Consider the following 27226-nt stretch of genomic DNA (forward strand, 5'->3'; position numbering starts at 1 on the left):
CAAACGTCTACATCAGCATCAAACACGATTGCAGTGACATTTAATTGGTAGACTACTTGTTGAACAGTGAGACATATGGATTCTCTGCAGCGGATCACTCTCAGTGTAAGTTGTATGGTGCTGAAAACATCACACCAGCCGGCTCTAGCATGGCTGACAGCTGGCATTTGTCAGACATGTTCCTCAACTTACCCTTTTCGTCCCAACACTCAGAAAGCTCTTGAGCAGGGCCAGTGACTGCGTTTTGGTGGAATAAATGAAGCAATGTTTTCCATCCAGACCTGACAATCTCTGACGAGTGCCTGGCACCTACTCTTCCCTTTTTAAACAGCAGGTAGGTGACAGCAGCCTTCCTTTGTCATGTAAGTCTGAGCTCTGCAGTTGTTCTTGACAGGTAAATGTCTTATGAAACAGTCACGTTATGGAAATCATGGAGCTTGTCAGTTAAAGAGGCAGAAAGAGAGGGAGCTAGTAGGGCATAGGAAAAGGGGGCTGGTGTGATAGTATTGTTTCTGACAGGAAAGAGGATGAATGCACTGCCATACCTTGTTGCATTAAGGAACCGACTCCGAACCAGAAGCTGTTGAGGAGGGTGAAGTTGTTTTCCACTACATCTGATCCAGGGTTACAAGGATGGGCGTCGTACCATTCATACGGGCTGAACCTTGGAACGAGACAGGAAGTTAGAAAGCAGTTTTAAGTTTTCATCGGAGATCTGAGAAAATGCAAGGATGAAAATATCTTCCTTCTCCTTCTTGAACACCATTTCCTCCTCAAGAAGAATCTCAAAAATGGATTGTATTAGCTTGAGAGCTATTCTGAGAGCAACAGCTTTTTTAGAGTTCCACCTTTGGTTTGGAGTAACACAACTACAACATTGATGACTGCAGTAGAACAGCAGCTCTAAAAAGGGGTAGTTAAGGGCAGAATGACTAGGATTTCTTTATTGCGGTTTGTGAACACAAGATTCAAAGTTTGCCCCTCTTCCCTGGCTCAACAACACCAGAAGCACACGCCCCCTGATTGCTCTTCATCACCATCCTCTCCTTCAGTGCTCACCAGCGGGTCCCGGATTCACTCTCTTTTTGGAGTGAACTTTGTCTGCCTGGTGCTTCATTTTTTTCAACGGCATGCATGCACACCTTGTGCCCAAAGGCCGAAGCCAGACACTTCCCATGAACACAGCAAAATGAAAAAGCAAAAATACACCTTGACACACTTCGATTGGGTCATAGGTGATGATTGAGAGGGAATACTTTTGTATGAGCAAATGCATTGTTTTTTAGGAGAATCTTTTAAAGCAGCGCAACAGATTTTTTTGGAGCACTTAGCAGCAGCAGAACAAGCTGTAAACACAACCTTGACCTTATGAAGTTGTTGTGGCAAACAGTTGCCTTAAACAGTAACTCCAGGGAAATGCTAGGATAAATTTGGAGTTGTGTTTGTGGCCTCATAACATCCCGTATTAACTCTGTTTTGTCTCCACCTACTCCTGAGAAAAATATCTGGCTTGTTAGCTGCTACATGCTTATTTTCACCAGTTAGGCACTCATTTTGTTTGTCTGTCTGGTACTGGGCAGACAGCATATGGCTGTTTTATCAGAGCTTTTTCACTGAAAACTGCTGCTGGAGACAATTGATTAGAGCAGTAAGAGTAAATCTGAACATTGAATCTGACGTTAAAACACAAAAACCACAGCTCACTAAAAAAAAAAGAAAATAAATCATTACTTTTTCTCTGTTACAATTGGATGCATTCATCATGCTACTTTTAATTAGACTCTGCAGGTCCCATGTCTGCTGCTGGAGCCATGTCTCCACATGACTCTGTTCAAAGCGGCATGTCTGAAGCTACAGCAGGAGAAACATTAACGTTATGGCTTTCAGATAGCACTAGCAGCTTATCTTACAGAGGAATTGACAGTGCATATTGCAGCAGGCTCTGGTTGTGGCTGTTGGTCAGTACATCGGAGAATTGTGCGGACATTGATCTGACAGAGATACATAAATGTGTTGTGTTAATGCTAATAAGTTATACACACAGTACGTAAGGCTTCTGAGCTACTATAGCCTACTTTTTTTTAATCAGATTTAATATGAATAAATAAATATTGAAACTAACAATGTGCATTTATCTAGTCAGGGTCATTGGTGGAGCCCGTTGATTAGAGGTAGAAAAGTAGAGACCGAATTATGCACATGAAAATTATACACACTACTGTACTTGCTGCGCAGTAAAATACTTTAAATAGTACTTTTACTTTAGTACAGTTTTTGGCTACTCTACCCTCCACTGCTTACCTAAGAAACCACCTTAACTGTATGCTTTCTCCTAAATGTGGCCAAGGAGGCACAGACATCAAATATTTTAGGAGGGTATAAAATGTCATGGTTGAGTATATGAGGCACCAGGACTCATCTTAAAGTCACATGAAACCACAAAGCATGCATCTCTCCATATCTGCCATTTGGTTTGACACCTGCTGAAAATGCTGCACGCCTTTTATTGCACAAGTCATTTTCAGAAACAGATTCTGAGATAAAACATGCTAAATGTCACTACTTTTCCCTTTTTTAAATGTATTTTATATCATGTGAAATATCTTTTTCTGGCTCTTTATTCTGGGTGCTTTGCTAAGTACAATTGGATCCCTTAGACTCTAGATCGGTTCTCCACGAAATGTGGCATATATGTGACTTTGATGAGATATAGTAGAAAGGGCTAAGAAATCTTCAAAACCCAGATAAGTAACTACAATGGTCCACAACACTGGAACCCACGGTGAATCCTCAAGTCCATATTCTCAGTTCTGAGGGACTCAAAAAAAATTAATTGACTGAAATTTATATTGTTCAAGAGATAGATACACTTAATTTAATTACATGCTGATGAAATATTTTTGAATATGTCAGCAGTCTATTTTAATCTGACACTGAACAGAACTGATGGTTAATCATGAAACATAAAATGGAGTCTTCTATAGCCATCATTTAAAGTGCTTCTAATCTCAGTTAAACAATCAGACGACTGAACTGATGGACAATAAGAACGTGCTTTGCTCAATGTTGGCCTGCCTGATGGTGTAATGCATGTATTTCTTGTGTGTTCAAATAAAATGTAATTTCTAGTGTTTTCATCTCTAAGTGTCTTAACATTCATGTGCTTTTAATAACATTTGCAGACATCAGAAAGGCCTTGGGCAGCTGTTGTACAAATGTGGTTCTCTCTACCAATTCAATTAATTATTTCATTCACATTTTGTTTTACTTTCATGTTAAATTTAAAGCCATAGTCAAATAAAACATTTAAGTAAAAAGGCATGGAAAATAGGAGAGGCTTTCTGCACATTTCAAAACTACACATGAACTGAACTTAAAGTACTCTAACCTTAACCCTTACAATAGGCCAAAGTATTTTGACTATTTTGATTGCAATTACTACACATGACACACATGATATGACAATTTACCAGTGCTGATTCAATACCCCTGGTTCTCTGCTCTAAAAAGGCTTGGTAAGCAGAGCCATAAGCCTGTGTCAGACTACAAGCAGAACAACCCTACACAAAACTGTCTGCTTAACAACACTATTTTTGTCTGCCAAGAGTACAGCCTACACATACAGTCGAGGAAGTGATCTGGAAACAGCTTTGTCTCCAAACATAACAAAAGCCAAATATTATTTGGTTACTGTAGTTCTTCTGTCCCTTATGAATTATTTAATATGCAGCTATTCTGCATCAGTAGCTGGTGTTCAGTGGCAATATTTTAATACCCAAAGACACTTGCATGTAAACTTTTTGGCTAAATATAATCACAAATACATTATAGAAACACAAAGGGTTGCTATGTAAGTTATTTGAGATTTTTTTTTAAAAGTATGTAAGTACCGTAGCTACAGTAGCATATGAGCAATATACTTGGATCCATAAACTGATATTAATATACTGTAATATGCTTTTACATTTACTTTCTCCAACACTATAAGTATAATTGCTTTGAAATCTGTCTACATTATTACAGTCAAACACTTTTTGTTAGCACTTAATAAATGTTAGTAAAACCGTAATTCCAATCCCTAAGAGAAAACTGAACTAAAAACATTGTGAGAAATTAAACATATAGCACAGATAGATGCCCTAAACCAGGGAGTGTTAATATGAGTGACAATAAGGAGCCTATTGACATTTAGAAACCTCAACCATTACACATTTACCGATGAATAAAAAATTGTATGGACATCAACACATCACAGAAATCGTTTAATAATCACAGCATCTCCATGTATTTCTTTAAAGATGTATATCTCCAGGTTTTGAGTTATGATTTGATTAGAAAGGCAAAATGTATTCTCTCCTGACATCCTCTTAAATCATCCTTAGTTTTAAGGTGCATGTAAAGGCTGATATACAACAATAAAGGGCAGCAGTTTTAAGCATTACAATATATTTTATATGCCATTTATCTCCAGCTATGCACTAAAATGTGCCTTTGGAAGGGTATCTTGCAACATAATTAGAATGGTGCAGCAGAGATTTTGAAAGCCAAAGTGTTTTCGGCCTAATATTGTTGTTGGTAATCCTCAGTCCAGCATTTAAAATGACCTACTTGTGCTGAAGTAGCCCTCTTATTGTTCACCGCTGTCTGTTTTATGCTCACACGATGCACTTTATGAGATACAGATTTTCCGCTATCTAGGCCAGCCTCCAAAAACTGATGGAACAATTTAAGATGATTTTGTACTTATGTGAAGCCACTCCAGAATGTGTTTGGTCTCACAACAACGTATGAGGATAGAAGAGTGCAGCTGGTTGCTCTCAAGCCCCAGAACTCCTTTCAATGCCTGCTTTTCCAGAACTTCCTCAAGAACCACTTTGCATGAGAAGCAGCAGGAAATACTCACAATGACACTAACAGGATATTCATCATATTCATGACCAAAAAAACAAGTACAAGTGAGATACACTCATAACCTCCATCCAAAATAGTTTTATAACATATAACTGCTAGGAATTTTAAAAAAAAATGCAAAAACTGATGATCATCTATAAATAGTCTCCTCTGATAAAATTTCACAGATGTGTATATATTTGCTCTCTGGACTGCTGAATATGATCATTAAGTTATCATTATTTTGTTCAGCAAGTATTTCTTCTTTTTGAACGTTCATTTTAAGGCGCATCGTTTAAAGCCGCGTTGCCAATTCCAAAGACATCACACAGGAAACCAGAAATTGCACACTGAATGAGATGTTACAACTCAGCTGAATATATTTTTCAATTCGTCCTCCCACTGCTGGGCTGTAGAGAGCCCATGCAGGCATAACTGCCTTGATCACTACCCAGCAGCAAACACAGTATGATAAACTGGCTGGTGTACTCAAATCTCAACCTGTGATGATAACACAGTAAATTATTATGACTTTTGAGAGACGAGGAGAAAGCTCCAAAGGACTAAAAGGACAAACAGTACTGTATGTATCTTTATGGACTTACCTTGCAATGACAAAGAGAACGCAGCTGACGCCCAGGTAGGCCAAGAGGATGTAGACCCAAATGTCAGGAGTCATGGGGTTCAGGAAGGAGAAGAAGCCATTGTTGGTGGCATTGGGTTTGCGATACAGGATGCTGATTCCCATGCTCATGAAGGGCTTGGAGAAGTCAATGACCTTTTCACGCATGTAGGTGATGGTTAGAGGAGCCACTGCCAAGTCTGCTCTCTGTAATGGAAAATAAATAGAGAATTACTCTGATTCCTATTTTAATAATTGCAGAGAAATTGAACTGGAATACTGTGTCTAACCAATGCAATTTGTTTTGGCATATATGTTTTCCAGAACATGAATGACTATGGTGATGCCCTGACTTTTCCTCCAGCACCACCATGAGATTGACAGTTGTGGCTTTGATTAACATGTCTCAATAACTATTGAATTAATAACCATTACATTTGGTTCAGGCATTAATTTCCCCCTCGGGATGAATTTCTTTAACATCCTTAACTTTTCATTTAGCACAACCGTCAGATTAAAGTTGTAATTTGGCCAATATTTCGATTTATGACCAAGTACCTGCAAAACAAACAAGTTCCCATTAGCCTCAGCTGTTCTTTTGTGCTAATTAGTAAATATTAACATGCTAAAATAAGATGCTAAAGATGGTAAATATTATACCATCTCAGGTATGTGAGCTGAACATGCACTGATGTTGTGCACAAATTAAGTTTCTAACGGATAAATAAAGTTAATTGATTTGAATCAAATTAAATTATACATCTTAGCATTGCCATTATTAACATGTTAGCAGGCAAACTTAAAAAAGGCTGGGCCTAAGCACTGTCTCTTACAACCATTAGAATTGCTGTAGTAGACTCTTCATCTTGTCATATCGTTCATATTGTGAACTATTTAATGGTAGGTTACAAAACGGCTGTATAAGGTTATTTAGAGTTTGGTTGACATTCTCTGACATCGTATAATGTGAATCTGAAATAAGTTTTCTGTCTCTTTGATGATGCCTTTCGGAAAAAGTAGAGCCATCATCCCAATGTATTAGATGCAGTTCCGACTATAGAGCCATTATCTAGTGTCAATAGAATGACATATGACACCATACCGCATTATGTAATGGACACGGCTGAGCATAACAGATAAGTTGCAGTCACTATTATATGCGTATGACTGCATATTTAAAAGGTTACCATTTAAATTGGCAGCCCCCTCAACTCCCCTGCACCCCAGCTGGACAGGAGGTTAATGAAACCAGCTGCTTGTTTCACGCTCGGATACATCTTTCTTCCAAGAAACGACACAACTCACAAAGTGAGGCTTTCTTTTCTTCCTACATACTGAGCGTTGAGAGAGGAACAGGGCATACAACAGTTCACAGAATGTTCACAACCTAAAAGTAGATCTCATGTTTTTTTCTTTTTTTAAAACTTTTTCAAAATCATTCGACCTAATCCAATAGGAAATAAATCTGCTAGTTCGAGGAACACGCAACTTTTTTGAGTTTAAAAGATGTAGCTGGGTGATGTGAACTAGAGTACTGCATCTTAGTTTTTGTTTTAACACCCATATATATATATATATATATATGTTTTTTATATTATATTATATTATTCAATACATGATCTCTTGTGTGGAGCTTTGGGGCAAAACATAAATGCTATATATATACTGCAGGAGACGGCCATAATAATTGTAAGTTGATCTAGTTATTATGACCCAACAAACACACTTTTCATTGAACTATATGCGTTAAAATTTTATGACCTAGTTGAGTTGTATAAAGCACAAGTCATTTATAAAGTGAGTAAAGTAAAATGTCTACAGAATATGTTTTTTTATTTATCTAGAGAAAGTCCTCATCAACTCAGAGGAAAAGGGAATTAAAAAAAAAAAGCAACAGTTAGAACTAATACTGATTATATATTTATTTTCTGTTTTGTTTTTTGTTTGCATTTTTTTATTTGACTGATTGACACAAGTTAAAATTATGGCAATCATTTAAATGTATGTGTAATAAGCTGTAGCTTCAGCCTACAACCTTTCAGTCTACATAACATGTTTTGTTGCTAAATTGATTGTTATTACTTTCTTTTACATTGAGGCTTGATATTGTGGACTGTAATAAAATAATGAAATTAATATATGTTTTTTTCCCACTATATATTCTCAGTTTCCGGACCCGAAGGCTAGTCTTAACATGAGTTTAACTTTCCCTGTGGCTTGAACAGCTCTTCCCTTAGATTCACGTGATAACCACCACATAGCAGTAAACAAAGGTCAAAAAGAAAACATTTCCACTTTAAGTGTGACACTGTGGATTATATACTCCTGTGGTCAGCACCATGGTAGCTAAATACACAGTGGCCTCTGAAGAGATGGAAAGATTGGGAAACGGATGCATCCCGCAGTGCATCTGCTGTCTCTTAAACTATTCAAATTCGTAGATAACATACTGCTCCCTCACTTCTCTGCTGCCAACTGCAGCTTTGAACCAACCTGCCACTCAGCCGGAAGATCAACCAGCATGCGATTCCAGACATCCCTACGGTGGGCTAATATACATGCCTCATGTCCTTGTTCTGCTTACTGCTTAGGCACACAAACTGGGCACAAGCAAGATAACCTGATAGTGCCCTGCTGCGTGCCACATGGCTCAGTGTTATCTGGTTTTGCAGATGGTTGGCTTAGTGGTGTTCTCCTCCCGGACCTCCTCACCTGATGAAAGCCTGGAGGATTCATAAAGTTACGACTACCACGTTCCATGCCTTTGCAATCCACTGACTGTACACTGAACCTGAGGGTTATTACAGTGAGCTGTTTCTTATTTGTTAAATGATTAACAGCATAAGACATTAGTGCATTTGCTTCAATGCCAGTAATTACATACTGCTTATACGAAGGCGTTTTATCCCTTAACAAACATTTATACAGTATGCTATACAGTCTGTTTATGCATTTTACAGCTTGCTGTCACAGTCCTAATGTAAGGATTATATAGCACTTGCATATAGGGCTACTGTGTGTGACCATTTAGAGCAGATACAAGAGCAGATTTTGCTTCAATGGAATGTGATGCAGCTGCAGAAGCACACTTTGCTGAACAATGCAATGGTCACCACAGATAACGGAGAGCAATTTTTCTCACAGGGATGCTGAGGGAATATAAAAAGGTCTGATTCGCCAGTTGAAAATGCATCTCAACCCATGGCGAGGAATGAATGCACAGCGTGACACTTCGGTGAACAACAGTGTAGATTGGCCTCCTATATAATGCAGTCCAATATCAAAATACACAAAGGGCTCATGATGAAGCGTGTGGAATGTAATCAAGACATTGTTGCTTTGCATAAGCAGCGCATTCAGATTGTGGTGGCCTGAAACTGGGATTTATTGAAGGAGGGTTGACAGGCAGGACAGACATGTTTGCTGGTGAGGCAGTTGAACTTTTGCCCTCGCTGCTACGGGTCAGTCACTCTCACCAACAGGTCATCCGGCTTTCTCAGATCGAAATCACACTTGTCCATTCACTTGCTGTCACACGCTTTCCTCAATCACTAAAGATGTGCATACAAAAACAAAATATGCGTTTTTACTTTATTTTGCTTGTGTAAAATGTATATATACACTGGAGATCAAAATTAGAGAGAGTATCAATACTTGAATTATTCTGAAATATTGTTACTATTTATCGTCAATAATTTGATAGAATATCCGCAGTGGCTATTCCACTGCTGTACTAGCATGTTTTTTTTATTTTAATTAACCAAGGCACCTCAACAAAAACCTTTATTTTGTGAAAAAAACAGTGAGGAAAATCAGAGAACAGTAACCACTGTGTCAGAAGACAAGATTTAAACAATGTTTTCTTCGGGCTATAGGATTCAAAAATGAACAGGAAGTGTAGAGACCGTTGCTTTGAATGACTTCAGCACATCTGCGCCCACAGTACATCGTTAGTTTCTCACACTGCTCTGGTTTTAACTTGGTCCATTCTTCTTGCAGTCTTTTCCATAGTTCGGGAACTGTAGTGGGTTTGTTAGATATTACTTTGTTGCAAACGATTTTCCATAGATTCTATATGCTCATCAGAAGTCATTCAAAGCAAGGGCAGTGGTTACTGCTCTCTAATTTTGCTCACTGTTTTTTTGCCTTGGTTATTAAAAAAATACATGCTAGGACAGCAGTGGTATAGCCACAGCTGATAGTCTATCAAATTCTGAACATTAAAAAAATATTTATATTTTGATCTTCAGTGTATATATTTTCCTTCTCCATAGCATTTTATTCTATCTTCTCTATTTGATAGTTGTTTGTGGAGCTTGCAAAATGTCACTTAAATGTTAATTTCATTCGATGAAGTCGATTACATTGTCTATCTGTGTAGTTGGCTATCACCTTCCAGCATATCTATTGAAGCAAATATTATGCCATGACAGAAACAAATGATGTGCTAAGCACGCTATTAACATTTGCATCACAGCGTGATTAAAGTGATCATCTATTGTGACTAAATCAAGTTTAACAAGGCCTGTTGCATCATTTAGCACCTTCCAAACAATGCCCTTTGGCACTGCAGTGAGCTTCGACTACACAGAGGAAAAGAAAGGTTGTATGTTACACAATGCTTAATTATTTGCACTTTCATTCCAGTTTCTAGTTCAGAAGTATCAGTTGCATGGGGAGTAAATCATAATAGTATCATATTCATCCAAAATGTATAGGCAGAGATACACTCTTACAGAGTGTTTAGTCCACCTCTGTGTGACAAATCTCGATGAACTATAGAGATCACTGATTTCAAAGAACTCAAGTCTCGTTCTCGAATAATAATAATATAAATTCATGTATGTAAATAATACTACTTGGATTATATTCACAGAAAGTATCTTATCTATATTACTTATGAATAGAAATAAATCCTACTGAATTGTGCAAGAAATTAATTTATTCTTCCATTTTGTGTTGCAGGGGGAAAAACTCCTAAAAATGACTGATACATTTCAATGAAGGACAAATCTTCCTACTCTGACAACAGACTCTATCAGAAACTATTTTTCCTGTACCAGTTCGGAGAATTTCTTCAATTTAAGTCCTGTATTTGTTTATCCGACTTATTAGCTGCTACTTGATTATTAAGTCTCCAAGATATTTGATCTAGATAAAACACTAAAAGACTTAAGAAAATAGCTTTTTTACAGTACATATATACTTCTTAGAGTTGGGAAGAAATACATCCTGAGCTTTATTAGCTCAGTGAAAGGAAATGTGTTAGTCTGAGGTTTGTTCTCAAGGAGCCATACTGTCCTCTATCATTCTCGGGTGACATCTCTTGAGCTTGAGTTAAAGTTTATATTTCAGGTCTGCTGAATCACGATCAGCTTATCCATACCGACAGGGGTAAGGAGAGCACCAGACCACAAAATAGAACTCACTAAAAATCCACAAAGAAGATGTCATGCGCCCTTGGCCATGCGATAAGGAGCAGTAAAAGCCTTAACTAGCAATATAGATTCTAATCTTCACTTCTGCTGCTTTTTCAAAGGCAATTGACCTAAAAAAAAAAGAAGCTTAAATATATATGTACATTCTTAAAATTCATTCTTAAATGCATCTCTCTAACTGTATTCATCTCCTAATTTACAATTTATCTTGTTTAAAACACAGGCAAATGGAGTTTCTCTCTCTCTCTCGCTCTCTGTGTGTTTGTGATCGCGCGCTTGTGCGCATGTGTTCAACAGCTTACATTTGAAGGTATCAGTCACCAAAGGCTACATCTTTACAAAACACATGCATGTCACAAACAACAACTACAAAACACCATTTTTTTATTGTACTGTGAGATGAGCATACTCTGTGACCACATGCACATTTTCCTTTTTACCCAGAGAACAGAATAATACAAATAGCATATGTGCTTCTCAATGAGTCATGCATCTCTATTTCGTGCCAGCATTCTCACCCTTTAGTAATCCATTTGTTCCCCTCAAGGTTATTGTTATTAACATGGATGTAGCAAAAAGCTTGGACGGAGAAATAAAGTGCTGCAGTGGGAGCCCACCTTTCCCAACCCTTTCAGCACCAAGCCATTGACTCCTGCCATACGATTCCCTGCACTAAATGCCACTTAAGCTATTACAAGTTTTCAGCTGAGTACAGCGCTGACCCCATGGGGCTGAGGACAAAGAGAGAGCACTGACAGGGACACTTATGAAATGCCAGCAGAGAATTGCCACCATCACTTCGACGTGAGGCTGTTTCATGGTTGCTGAGGCTTTGAGTTTGACACAGACAGCTGTGAATTCCAACCATGCTTCAGCAAGATGATTGCCAGTGTGTTCTCCTGTATCCTATATGCAGGATCACATTCTCAGCCGAGATCTTTGACTTATCCAGTTGAAGGAAGTGGTTCGTCTCACTGAATGACATCAACACACTGGTAACTTTTAGGCAACCTTGACATAATTGTGTCATAAATGTAACTGACAGCTTTGCAGGTTCTTCCTGACTTGTACTCAATCATAACTATACCACCGCCCACACAGAGGACATAACCTGCAACTCAGTTCAATGGCATGCTTTTGTAATTTTCCGTGATGAGGTAAAACATTTTTCAAGTGTATGAAGCTGCATTACGGCAGCACGATATGAGAAACATATCAAATTGTGATTATTTTTTGAATAATATTGCAATTGCGTTATATAAGTAACAATACTGGAGTGAATGATCATTTTGCATTGTTTTCCCATTTTCTGTGAAAAATATATTAAAATGATCATGGTGTGATTTTTCTGAAATCAGCCTACAAGTCTGTAGAATATGACTTATGGGATGTCTCTGAAGCACCACAATACTTGAATGGTATTTTAACAAATATTTTGCTTTTGATAAACATTGCCCCCCCCCCCCCCGCACTATCAATTTCATGTCCAATGAACATGTAGCTGGAGCCAGCAGTTGTTAAGCTTAGCACAAAGAATGAAAATATGGAAACCTGGCTCTGTCTAGAGGTAATACAATCACCAGCACCTCTAAAGAGTTTTATCCTGGACGATCACTTGGCTGAGAGCAGTAACTTACTGGAGTTGCCTGGCAACTGCTAAGCTAAGCTAACCAGCTGCTGGCTTCAACTACATATTTCCCATAGAGTCATGAGAGTGGCATCGATCGTCTCATCTGATACTTGGAAAGAAAGCAAATCAGCATATTTCCCAAGATTTCAAACTATTCCTTTAAAGAGAAATGTGAAGCAAGCTTTTTGACTTACATGCTCTATAAGTTCTCTGATCATGCCGTTCCATTGGCCCTTGTCGTCCTGAGAGCCATATCTCCCATCAGGCACCAGGCGGATCTCATATGTGAAGCCCAGGACGTTGGCCAGCTCTTTGAGCAAGTCGATGCAGAATCCTTCGAAACGGTCGTTCCCAACCAGCGCCTTGTCAGACTTCTTAAGCATGACGTATGGCTCCTCCTGCAAAGATCCACAAGATCAAATGAAAAGCAATTGTGAGGTCAGCTTTTTCAATTTGTTTCAGCACATGCACTTAATTGAAGCAAAGTGATCTGAGCTGATGAGTGGCTGTTGCATTTAACAGGCAGTGACAGCAGATTCAAGTTCAGTGTGCAGGTACAGGGAGTGTTAAAATATGAAAGATGGTTGAGGTTTTTCCTACATTGATGTATTAACAAAAAGAGACCTGAGCTAATTTAAGACTGTAATGCAAAGTAAGTGTCTAGCTATAGTGATGGTAATACACACAAAAGTAATGTTTATACTATCAATGTGCCTGCAGTGTTGAGCTAACCTACTGTCTCCTCCACATTGCTGTGCGTTGACCTACATTGCTGGTGCACAGGTCAGTTGGTTTTATGAGGTAGCTGACAGTCTTTACTGGCCTGTAATATCCTGCCTGGCTGCTCATAATTTGGGCTGTATAAAAGCTTGATTAGGAGCAGAATGCCGCAGTGAAATGGAACATGCCCACGACGTTGCCTTCATCAATTGACACCAATCTCCAAGGGTGGGCAACTGAACTAATGCTTGCAGTGACAACGACTAACACAGAATAGCTCCTAAATGATTTCCTTTATTTGGTGCCTGCTACCATTTCCCTGCCAGAGAAATCTGCATGCGCTGCTGTGCATTTCAAAGCATGTTGGTGCATCTACGCAAGGGCTGTGATGCATGTTTCCCCTCGTATAGCACAGATGTATAATTTGCAAACCATGCTCAGAAGCAGCTTAACGGACTCTTGAGTGAAGGTGCCCTTTGCTTTGTTTTGTTTTTTCCAAGTGTAGCTTGTGTGGCACGAAGTAAAAAGATATACTATTTCTTTCCTCAGGTATTTGTTTACCACGGGGGGAAGTGGAGGTGATGACAGGGACAGTGGGGGGCAACAACAATATAATTTCATGTGCTTGTGGCATGTGGACAAAGTTACACTGTTTGTTGAGGTTGCCTGCAAAGAACTGTGTAAAATGAACATCATGCAGGGCATAATTTATTCCATAAATTCTACTAAAATAATAAGGCCTAGAAAACATACAGTAAATGATAAACATCTCTAATTGTTTGCTATCAACATATGAAGCACTTTTACTATTAGGATGGCCTCTTTAATAAATAATAAGTTATGAATACTTGATGACAATGCATTCCGAGAGCAAGTGCTTAGACGCAAACTTTGCTCAAGTTGTCCAATTAACTTGATCAAAAAGTTTGCATGTTAAGGGAAAAAGCCATTACCATCTGTTTCTAGCCTTCCAATTCTTGCTATTCCCTAAGGTTTGGACTCAAATCAAAGTGTTTATACCAGTTCTACCCTCACAGTCGCAGCATGAGCGTGCATAACAGAACGAGGAGGGAGGTGGGTTTGCGCAGAGACATTACAGGCAATGGAGTGCAAACAATTAATGTAAGGGGAAAACACATTAAGTGCCTTAATCTCTTTGACAAAGTTATCACTATAAAGCTGTCAGACGTCTTGTTCATGCATCATTGGAATCAGTTTGATGCAATGTCATTACACTATAAGAGGGGAGATTGATATTAAAGTTGAAACTCTCTTCAGCAATAGAAAGTAGGCGATTTTATCATCTTAAACTAATGATTCCCAACAAAATAGTAAATCGAGGAACATGTCAGAAACACTCTAAGGCACTTTAAGGCAAAAATGATCCAAAACATTTTAGGAAAGCTCAACTGTAACTGTAACTGAAACACTTGAAGCACTTGGAGAGAAACACATCTACATTAACACCACTCTAACTACAACATAAAATCTGCCCATACTGCCACTTCCTACCGCTGTAGTTCAACATTACAGCACTTAAATCCTTGTTCAGTTTCGCCTCTTTGAGACAGAATTAACATAGACGGCACCTGATAGGCATTAATTATGTCCCGCCTTGACCTCACTTGTCATAATTACAGCCTAGTGGTCTGATATACGCATAATGATAGTGTTTATCGTTGTAGCTTGTGTCCTGACAAGATGCAGGGGGGGTAGAATCTGTGTCGGAACCTCCCTGATAGCTCCACAAAGACCCCAACATTCAGTGACAGTGTTAAGTACATACAACTAGGGATCTACAAATGAATGTGATGGGCTGTGACGGTATGGATTTTTCCTTACTACGGTTAAAAAGCAAAGAATCACTTGCGATTTGGCAATCCACACTGACCACACGCGTAACTTTGTATTTTAAATCTATTTTTGTCACACTTTTTTGTCCCGTTGTGTATGTGTTTTGATCTCATTAACCATATTTACACTGATTGGTCAAAGCTCCCAGTCTGTCTGTGAGTGTCTGTTTGTTTCACTACAGGCAGATGGCCCTCACTTGCTACTGTGGGCGGGGAAATAAAATCAATGAGTCAATTCATAAACACTGTTAATTTCAGATGGAGCAACATGAAAACTATTTGGAAGAATCAAAGTCAGTCAAAGATAAAATCATTATTTATTGTATTTCCTATCATACACCATATGCACTCCTGTAACAAGTAAAAACATGCAGTGAAGACCTCATCACTGCAGCACCATCATTTGACCGTGGTGATGCTGTTATCGCCACAGCCCTAATTTGGAGCTGAGGGAGGATCACCTAGTTCCCTCTATCTGCACATGTAATTATTGCATCTCAGGAATAGTTCATTCTGTTTCACTGTCTCCTTCTTCGTTTTGTTTTTTTTGCTCCAGGCCGTCTCATTTAACATGCACATGATGTGACTTCACATTCTCATCTGAATCACTTATAATTACTATTGCTCACCCTGACAAGCTTCCAGTTCTCGCATGGCATACATACAGTATAGCAGTTTATAATGATAGCCCAGACTCATCATTTTAAATTCTTAGTTAATTTTGGGCTTCTCATTTTTTAACTGATGTTTAGCTGAAATAACAACTATCTCATTTATAACCTGCAGCTTTCACTAATTAAGCTAATGTTAGCTTCATGAGGTGGTTGCGAGGGCTCTCTGACTTCTTAAAATTTCCAGCTGACTTGTTTTGAAACCAACCCTATGAAACGCACCTGAAATACAAGATGGCTACATACATGGTCCTGCTTAGAGAACGAGGCAAAAGATTATCTATACTACAATACAATAAAATGGTATACACTTCTGATTTCTTAAATGGGTGCGGTTTGAAAGTAGTAAATGTCATGTGGATGGATGATAAGTTGTATGTGCATAATGTATTTTTATTTTATTTAACATTAGATACAGTATTTACACAGCTTATAGCCATATTTAGCATTACAAAAATGACTGTTGTTATCTGGGCCTCTTGCGGGTGTTGGTTGACATTAGCTTAGCTGCCACATCTCCCAAGAGTTTATTGGTGAGACAGAAACAGGTTTTGAACAAATTTACTTTACCCCTCATTTGTCCATCTGATAAATCGTTAAAATAGTTAGAACACTTGTCTTGTTTGACTTCCTTAAAGAGCAGGGCCCAGCCACTAATGTTATAGTCCCCCCGATGGGGAAACACATAAACTAGCTTGCCATTCATGGTAATGGTTGCATCTTACGTTGAAGCAGTTAAACACTGTTTAATCCATTCCTTACACTTTTTGCTCTAGTATTTTTGGTTTAGAAAGCATTTTTAAAAAAGGACACTGCCATCCAGACTCTGTGAAGGCTGAGTTTTGCTCTACAGCCCTGTGCACGCCACTTCAACATGTGGGGATATCCAAAGCTTGACAGGTCTGCTGTGTCTAGTTATGGTTGTTAAGCATGATTGTACAATCTCCGTTTGGCAGAGGGGATTGCCAAACACTCAGTTACAATACAGCATCCTAATGTGAAATCTATGATTTTTGTGCTAAATTGTGATGATGTAAATGTCATATGTCAGTCCCCAGGGAAAAGAAATGTAAGATGAGCATGCTTCCAAATAATGCAATAAATGTAGAATAAAACGTGGCTGGAAAGAGCTAAATGTAAGACCTTGTTGTACAGCTTAAGTTTCAATGTATTATCTGAAAGGAGAACTGAGCAGGCATGAAGGGTTGGATATCTTTTACGCCAGGCTACACAGTTGACCTACCAGGATGGTGGTGATGACGAGGGAGCGGTTGGCCAGGGAATCCGTGATGTTCATCCCTTTTCGCTTCGGCACTTCTGTGATGTTAAGACCACCCGACGCACTCCACTTCCCCACCTGCGGAAGATGAAAGTGTGTAGCTAAGTGTTCTGTGTCTGTTGGTGGGCTGTGACCCCAGCAGACTCCCCCGCTGACGAGCCCCCCACATTAGTGCCAGGTTGAACACATCTCCCACAGCATTAGATGATTGGCTGAGTCACCTTTATATCAGAGCACAGCGTGTTTTGAAAAGCAGGGGGTAGTTAGGTGTCTTTCTTGAAAGAAATCAAGCATGACGGGCAAATCAAGGGAATCAGAATCATTTGATGAATTGAATGTTGAAACAATGGACTTAATAGATATTTTTGTGAAAGAATAAAATACTGTTGATTGCATAAGATCAAAAATAATAAAACATGGAAACCTACTTCACCTTCCCTATCAATTTAATGATAACTTGATATACTATATCAGTGATAATGATTTATTATATTGGTATATAGATGTTGTAGGTTTCTGATGTGATGTAAAACAAATTATTTAATATTATATTATTAAAAATAGCAAATATTGCAGAATGGTTACAGTTGATTTTTTTACATGAAGGTAGAGCATGGGGTTGCTGGTTGGATCACGCAGTGAAAGTGATTTTTCTCGGCAGTCTTTGTGAGATAAGCCAAGAGATTTGAACAAATAAAAGGAGTCATACATGTGAGAAGCCCTCAGGCAAAAAGCTCTGCATATTGTAGAGACACACTCTGGAACATATCATTAGCACAAATAGTCCTGTGGCTGTCGGTAACAATCTCTGTTTGCAAGTCGAGCCCTTCACCAAACCCTCCTCCTATCACTCCCGCTTCCTCTATTACTGCAGACACAGCTTTTAATATTCACTGGGGTTTGTGCTTGAGGTGGATCCATTTAAAGACATACAGCCCCCCACACAATAAAAAAAAAACATGAAAAACGTTTGTTAATGTCCTCCCTGCCTAATCCAGAGAGAGGCATATGCTCTAATTTGAAAAGCACATTAGTTACAGCTTGTCACACAACCAAAGAGGACTGCAGGAGAGAGATTTAAAAATATCTGAATGCTTTCCGCTTTACAAAACTCTTTCTAATTGTACGCAATTACAATTAGCTCAATTCATTAAACATGATTAGCAAAAGACTTGATTCAAAAGTTATTTACTCATGCAACTACACAGAGAGCATTGCAGTTATTTCACCCTCCTGAGCATGCTGGCGTTGAGTGAAAATGGCACTCTGAGAACCTGTTCATAATTTCAGTACAAGCTAAAACTTGGGCTAATATTCAATTACAATGGATTAGTTGAGAAAAGTCCACATCTTAACAGGCTCAAGCAGTTAAAGCCGATTCCACGGATATACAGGGAAAAAAAGATTCCAGCAACTCACAGCACACTGCTGGATAAACACTAACATGCTCGAGCATGGGATTTGTCAGCGACACAATGAGAAGATGCTAATATGGCATCAAATACTTTTGCAAGAAGACTGTGCTTCAGCTTAATTGACCACATGCAGGACAAGATGCCAGTGGAATAGAGAAGAAGAACCATTTCAAAGCAGCAGTGTTACAAGCTCTATTCTTGAACAGAAGGGTTACAAGCTGAAAAGCCCCTGCTATTATATAGTGTTGAGCCTTTAGGGAGTACTTGAGGAAGTCATAATGGGACTTATCCCTATTTGATGTATTCATAATGTATGAAAGCCCTCTAGTAGAGAAAAGCTGTTATAGTCCAGAGGGTACTTTGCCTTCCAGTATAATAAAATAAGTTCTACATTACCAACCTTTTAGTTCTTTTTCCCCCCCTCTTTTTTGTAAAACGTGTTTATACAGCTCATTACCACCAAACAGCATTTTGGGCATCACCTCAAATTATCATTAAGAGAGGCTGCAATTAACACCCTAATGTGTACCCTAATCCAATTTGCTTTATGATCCACTGACTTATGCTTATGTTGAAAGTGCCAATTTGCTTCCTTGTTAGGAGTAAATGATACTGTCAAATTTGTATTATCTGTTCCACATCAAGAGGTAAATCTGAAACGTATTTGTGAAATCAATAATACATTAAATTATTTTTTATTAAATGGTATATTCATCACAGCACTTGTTTTCCTTTTTTACACGATCTCAGCAAAGAATACACTGCAAGAAGGACAGAAATATACCTTTTCAAGTCCGTCCTCCTTTAGACTGATGATGTCCAGGTCGAAGTCTGTACGTAGACCACTTGTCTTGTTGAAGGACAGTCTCCCCGTCAAACCATCCCAGTGGGACTGAAAGAAATGTACATTCATTCAAACACATGTTTCCAAAGACAAATCTTATTTTGGCAGTATAGAATACTGATTACCCTTACCCCCTGTACAATCAATACATTTAGGGGGCTTACAATGCCAATTATATTTTGGAAAATAAGTGAGGCTTTGCATTGCATTATATTGTGTCACACTGACTGTATGTTTATGTACATAACAAAATATTTGGTACACGAGACATTACAAAAAATAATTAGCAAATACTGTAAGCAGAGAGAAATGTAAGAAAAATGACTAAGCACACAACTACCACACACTACAACACCCTCTATCTTTCACTGAGTGTAAATTCACACCCACCCGGATCAAAAGTATAAACACAACCCGTACAGGCTGCATTTCCTTTTTTAATTACATTTTACAACTCAACGCCTCCAACACATTTTCCCTGCAGACTACGGAGTTAATTAACAACCATCTCCTTTTGCTTGATTCCCCATGAGGGAGAAAAACACATAACTGCCCCCTATTACGATTCCCTGATACCCGCCACCTCCAACAGATGTGTTTATAACCCAACACACAACAGTTATTTTCATACTTATGCTAATGGAGGTAGCCATATTTTAGCACTCATCATAGTAAGGCTTCTTGCCTGTATCTGATAGTCATTGTTTTAGTTTAGTCTTGGCATTCATAGACTCATGGGGGAATCATTTTTCTAAATGTCATGCCAAGATTCATTTTTATCTTATTTATTTATTCTTTTGTATGTTCTGATAATTCTGAAAAAAATGATTTTCTATCTGTTTCATTTACATTCAGTCCCAGTATGTGATGCAGGCACCAGAACTCTAATGAATTTGATAAAATACAGTAATCAATCCCTGTGTGTCGAGTTGCAGCACTTTTCTGATATCTAAAATCCAAACTGTCACAACCCAAAAGGCTATAGCTCTCACTTGTCTTTCTTGCTGCTTGCCAGAATTTGTTGGGAGAAGATCGAAGCTTCAAGGAGAAATTTGTGGCCCTCTCCTTTTTCAAACCCCCTCATACCTCATTTCATCTGGCCTTTCGCCACCAAAGTGGGTGGCATGTTCAAACAGCTCTAATTCAGAGAGTGACATAAATGCCTCAGCACATCGCATCCAAAGGGCCAATTCGACCTTCAGGATATGTCAGACATCTGTCTAGAAGAGAGAGTAAATCAGGCCTGAGTAGGTGTTTTTATAACCAAACACTATATATGTGGATAAGGACAATGAAGTACTATTGTATTGTCTTTAGTCATGATCCCTTAATCATGTCACTAACATAGTTGCTAATGGTACAGTACAGCTGACATGCACACAAGACATTGTTTGTTGTGCATTGTAATGGTATAGGCCTTTTGAAATTGTGTTTGCACATTTGGCAGACAAACAGGAATCGTTGCTGCAACTCAGACACAAACAATAGTATTCATGGATGTTGTGCCAGTTGGAGATGTGTAGCTTAGAAGCATAAAATGGGGCATCCGATTTCAGAGCACAATTTTACAGTTTACACAACACATTCTTGGTATTATTGGTAAGGTCAAAAACATTCACCTCATGACGGGATGTAGACTGTTGGTATGAAACCTGCTATTGGCAGCCTATTTCAGCTGAGATTCTCCTCCCCTTCTGCTATCTCAGCTATCTTTTTTGCAAGGGCACCTTCGCTGCATTTGGGGCTTAGTGCTACCCAAGATGATTGTGATTGAGAAATACAAACACGTATTTTTTAAACCTACAACAAAATGATAAGCTGTGCAGCTCGACGTTCCTTCAGCACTGTGCCTGGCAATGCGAGGATACATCAGGAGTGGAAGGAGAAAATGTGCTTTTTCTTTACACGTTGTAACTCTATTTAAGATTAAGATTGAGCCCTTATTTTCCACCAAACCACGTACTAAAAATGGGATTACATGTACTTTTAATTCATCCCTGCAGGCCCACACCACCTCCTTCAGTTCACCACTGACCCTCTTCTTCATCACACATCAGTCTTCAGACACTAAGGAGCTCCACCTGTGTTCACGGAGCCAGGGTTACAATGGCTTCACACAGGTTTCTCTGTGGTTTCTCTAGACTTAAGGGGCAATGCATTATAGCTATCCCCCCTTCTTTGATAATGAAAAAACTCAGGTCAGCTTGTTTCTCTGGAGTGTGGGACTGCTTAAGTAGAAAGAGAGAAGACATATAAGTAGGAATGGGGACCGGAACCTAGTATTAAATGGGCCATGGGGCTAAATTATTAAAGACCGTAATATTGATAAGCACAGACGCTACTGGCTCCTTTATCTGTACTTTACAACGTTTTGGTATAATTTATTATCACGCTGCAGCATCTCCTTTGATGCCTGTGTCATGACTGAGCTGCTTCTACTGCTAATTAAAATGTACGCCAAGGACGTCATGGGACCTTGACAGCGAACTAACTGATGTGCAGCGGACTGATACTGACTGGTGTTTTCTTAATTCTTTCTAAACTTTACTCAGTATTGTGATGTCACAAATAATACATATTTTATCGTACTATATTTAATATTGCTTCCAGTGAGATAGTATTGAATTAATATAGTGACTTTTCTGTTGTAAACATTACTGTTGCTGCTTTAGAAACAACATTTAGTTGTATTTAAGACAAAGTAGAATAAATTCCAATCCTGTTTGGATTTTTTTTTAATATATTGTTTTATAAAGCAATTATTTAGTAATGAATAAGAACAAATAAGAGTATAGATAAATAATTGAACTGATAAGAAGTATCAATAAGAGTAGTACTATTGATAAAATCCTATCCCTACGCACAATTAATAAAACAGGGACTATGGGTCCCTTTTTCGTGCAATGCACTAACCTGAATACACATGGGCTGTCATCTTTCCTCCCTAACAGAAGGGGGAAAACCTTACTACCCCTCCTTTCTTTGCAGCTCACGAAAAAAAGGGTATAATGGTAAATCTTTGAATACCAGTGAAGAAAAAGAGACGTGGCGGAATATCAGGCTTTACACTTCAAGGAAGCTGCCTGCTGGTGAAGGGGAAGCCTTGGAGATGCCACAAGCAGTGACCATTTCAAACCTCCCACCCACCCACACTTTCTTTCAAAGCTAATGCTTTATGTGATGTGTTTTTTTGTGAAATCCAAAGGTGGCCAGTCACAGCTGCAATGGCAGCCAACTTACACCCTGATTCCTCAGTGTTCTTTGGCATCTTTAACGTCTCAATGGAGAAGGATGCTGCCATGCTGTGGATAGCTGTGTTGGGCTCAGGAGATCTATGGCCACACTTTCACAGTAAAACTCAAAGCACTCTGGAAAATAGGCCCAAACTGGAAATAAAAAACATGCTTGAATCTAGCTCCAAATGTCGTCAGGATGCTCAGCAATAAGGAGAAAATCTTTGGACAAAGTCATAGGTAATGATCAAAAGTCATAGCCATTTTGCTAATGATAAGTGGGTGAGGAAAGAGGTTTAGCTCTGCCTTTTTACATGGACAGCCTCCTGCAGCCATCATTCTGATTGCTCTGTGGGTATATGCAAATTTATAGGGCAGTTACCAAAGATGAGGGATCCTGGTTAGAGGGCAAAGTCTGTGTAAAATACAGCAGATCCAGGAGGTTTATGCTTTAATTTTGCAATAATAGCTGCAATTATGAGGAAAGAAAAACAAATGGTATTCCTACCATTTATAGACCACACCTTAGACAAATACAAATTATTCTTTTGTTTGAACAAATCACAATACAAATAGTACCATCTCTTCACAACCTTTTTCTGCCATTTTGCGCAGCCTTGTTTGTGTATTCTGAGACACTGTCAGACTCTCATGTTAGATTAAATAAGAGCCGATTACACTAGTTGTGCTTTCAAAAGGTTACAGTATGTGCTTTCTGGAAAATAGGTTATGAATACAGGGAATTTATGAAGCTGACAACAACACAGCTTTGATGTGTCTATCAAGGCTTGGTTTGCTTTGTGTGTGGATATGATTGATTTGCTGTGTAAATATCCAAGTCCCAAATGTCTACACAGACTTCACTCCACATCTATTGTCATGTTCACCACTCAATCAGTATGCTGTAATATGAATAATACTTCATTAAATAGCAGGCCGAAGGTGTCCCATCACCTCTTTGATGAAACTCATGAAGCGCCCTCCGAATCTCCATGGTTTGTGGCGGTGGCACTGCAGCGAGTTCACCGTCATCTGTGGGGCGTGCTGGTATGAGACGGATACAATGTGGACTGCATCATAGGTCAGAGCCGCATCTGTCTGGAATAAGGGGTGAACATTAATTCAACTGATGCCTGTGGAAAGACATTTAGGTCATCATCTGTCTAATTGTCAGAGTGAAAGATCCAACGTTATTTTAATAGGCTTTTTCTGTCATACCACTTTTAGTGCAGACATTCAATTTCCAGAGCAATTATATACTTAAGAACTTGACTGTTAGACCTTCGTTTTTCTTTTACATGACAGCTTCCGACTCCCTTTAAAGGCATACTTTAAACAACAATATACACTTGACTTAAATGCACCTACGTAATTGAATATTTTCAATGATATAACACCTTGTGTGTTTGAACTTCATAATTCAATATATAGTATAACGTTGTTTTGTCCTGTGTTTAGCTGCATCTTGAAGCTCTATAGTGCTCTAAAGCCCAGATAAAACCATTTTAGAACGTCGCAGGTAAAAGTTGCAGCGGTGTGAACTGGCCCTCCTCATCTTGACTCAAACGGGCTGATGTTGTCGCTAGCGACTCAGCTTGTCAAATCTCTAGCAGCTGGTTTTAGAACATAAGACACGTAACCCGTTTCAACAGCCAATTAAGTCTTAGCAAAGTCCAAGAGAGAGAATTAACAAGGCGAGGGGGCGCCGTAATCGAGAACAAAGTAGTGAATCAGGAAAATAAAGTTTCATCACTACTAGCCATCGTTTATATTTTATAATGCTACACATTTGCTACATTTCTAATGTTTATAAAACATTTAGAGGATCAAATCAATGGGAATTGCACATCATTTGGATTTTCACATATGACATAAAAAAGGCTAAGTCAATGAGCTCCCCTTTAATTTGCTAAATAAGGTAAATATTTATATCATGTTAGACTTATACTGCCAATCAGCCGTTCTTTCCTGGCAGTAAGACACAAATGGCCCTCTGTTTATCAGCAACTGCCCTATGATGACCAAATCATTCAGACTCTAAACATGTACTGATAACACTAGTGTAGCTACACAATCTGTAACAGTATGAATTCTCCGCCAGAACAGACTGGACAGCCTGTATGTAGGTATGGATTCAACAAGGACTGGAAGCCTTCCATAAAGATCTTTCTGTCTTGATGTCATCGTTACATTTCTGCAGATTGTTCATTCATGCTATGTACATCTTGCTGTATCTCATTAAATGGGTTGTACTGAGTGTGCTATCTGGACTGTGTGGAGTAAGCCCCGTCTCTTTCATTTCCCCTGAAACATACCGAGACAATGGTGCATTAACCATTATAAACTATCCATTTAAAAAAATAGATGTACAAAATTCATTGGTTACATAGTTTAAAAAGATGATTTGTACCAGATTGGGATGCACCTGGTATGAATCAATGTGAAGGGAGAATGGTGCATCCAAAGAATAATATGTGCTTAATGAATGTTCTCCACATCATTATATCACTCCCATCTGTACTGGTGAAAGCAAAAATGATAACGCAGTAGATTTGTGCTATTTTTGCCAATATCTGACTGGCATGGTGGAGAATCCTCTTCAGTCATTCAGGTCTAGGGATTTTAGCTCAGTGTAGCTTTGGCTTTTCAATGCTTTAATGGAAGATAAAACTGTACATATGGGCATGATCATAGACAGGTTGTCTTTTCTTAGACGCCTTCTGTACCTTAATTGTTAAATTCGAATGAATTAATTTTTTCTTCTCATCTCTCTAATCAAGAGTCAATTTCCCCACAAGAACCATGAGGAAATAGGAGACATTGGGGTTGCATACATTCCCAGGACAATAGTTGATTGTGGTACCAATAGTCATTACACTTTTAAAATCACTTAAAATTTATTTCCCGTTCAACATTTAGTTGAACTGCAGCTGAACCTCTCACATCAGTTGACGTTCTTCACACAGTGTTTTTTTTATTTTTTATACATGAGCCACAGTGTGAAAGTGTACCTACTGTAGTGCAAATAACTGCTGAGGTAAAGAGTTTGTTATGTGTTGCTGTTAAGGTAAAGACCATTTCTTTCTACGTGCAAAAGCAATGATAGATATACGACATATGGATGTGGTTCCTCAATATTGACGTTTTTGTGACTGACTTTAAATGAAACAACACAGAAGTAATAAAACATACCGTCATGATGCCCTCCAGCAGGCCTGAGTCAGGTTTGTGTGGCAACTGTCTCTCCATCGACCATTTCTCTACAATGGATGCAACCTGGGGATTATCCACATTGAGGATGCGGAAGCCGGTCATGTTGACACCACAGAAACGATACGGCTCGAGGTCAATGGCCATCAGGTCCTTTTAAGAGACAACAGTAATAAAGGAGGAATTGTCATTTAGTCTGCCAGCATTGAGCATCCTTGTTTTTAGTATTCATCATGAATGTTTCTCCTCACATGAAAAGAGACTGACGCAGCTGCTGATTAAAGAGATGCTATATTAAGACCAAATACTGGGGAAGGAAGGAAAAACACTGTAGTTTTCAATGTCAAATCAGGGGAGCGTCTGGAAACAGTGTCTGTGTAATAAGTGTAATCTGAAAAGGCTGTGGTGGTGGAGTTGCTTTTCTGCTGGCAAACCCTCTTGGAATTGACCAGTTCTATTGTTTTTGTACCTACATAACAATGAATCACACTTAACAAACTACAAGCTTGTTGTATTTTGTCATTCCTAATCATGTTCATGTGAAAGAAATCTTTATACTGTGGCTGCAATTATTAGGTTAATTCTTGTTTGTAGCTCATACAAATTAAAGTAATATAACCAATTCCGTTGGATCATATTAATAATTCAACACTTGCATTCCCTCGGTAAGTTCTAAGAAAGAAGCAATTCAATTTGATCCGCTGTAATTTCTGGGGCAGCCATTGTAGCCGAAGTGTGAAGTCGCATGTTGACACATGTCGTGCCGGAATAGGCCACAGGGCTTGGAAAAGACATTTGGATGAACATAGATATTTCATTAGCACCCTGTGGGGTTGGTGCTGGGGGGACGAGAGCGTGTAAGACACTTACTAACGCTGCCAGTCACTGAAATATTTCTCCTCTTTTATTTCTTTCCTACTGGAACTCAGTACAGTAATCTCTTTGGTGAACAGAGATCAAAGTAGATCACTGTTGTTCTATATGACATTCGAAAATGCTCAGAAAAGTAGATCAGGTTACAAGTTTCTGAGCTTTAAAGCTAAGAATACAGACTAACTGGGTCAGAATTGTTTGTAAGAATCTAATTCTTCTTTTTTGACATCCTCATTTCTATTAGGGCATTTTTGGATGTCAGAAAAGTGACTTGTTCCAATTATAAGTTCACTTTTTGCAGTGCTGCCTTGTAAACACATCTATAACACAAAACCAACATAATCCTGCAGAAGCATTACACTGAAATATTTACCCTGAGAAGATTCTGTAAATGCCTGAGTGCTTATAGTGCATTAAGTTTTCAGCTTTTCGTTCTCAGAGATAGTTATGACAGACTCATTTTAAAGGACAAGGAAGAGTTGGGAGGATTGTGAGTATTGTGTGTTTGGTTCTGTGGAGGGAAAGTCATGGGCCTTGAGCATGTGTAT

At 38.7% G+C, this 27226-nt stretch overlaps 1 protein-coding gene across 1 annotated transcript in view; it reads right to left on the reverse strand.

Annotated features, from left to right (window-relative positions):
* grik3 (glutamate ionotropic receptor kainate type subunit 3) overlaps positions 1–27226 on the reverse strand; it is a gene marked incomplete at both ends in the record, with an annotated part of 100168 nt that overhangs the window by 11215 nt on the left and 61727 nt on the right. The window contains 7 exons of the mRNA XM_083917552.1: positions 546–664; positions 5496–5719; positions 12775–12978; positions 17068–17181; positions 19303–19410; positions 23550–23693; positions 25788–25958. Of these exons, the coding sequence (XP_083773678.1) occupies positions 546–664; positions 5496–5719; positions 12775–12978; positions 17068–17181; positions 19303–19410; positions 23550–23693; positions 25788–25958 (1084 nt within the window). The remainder of the gene's footprint in view (positions 1–545; positions 665–5495; positions 5720–12774; positions 12979–17067; positions 17182–19302; positions 19411–23549; positions 23694–25787; positions 25959–27226) is intronic.

This window comes from Echiichthys vipera (genome assembly GCF_963691815.1).
Source record: "Echiichthys vipera genome assembly, chromosome: 8".
Taxonomy (NCBI): Eukaryota; Metazoa; Chordata; class Actinopteri; order Perciformes; family Trachinidae; genus Echiichthys; species Echiichthys vipera.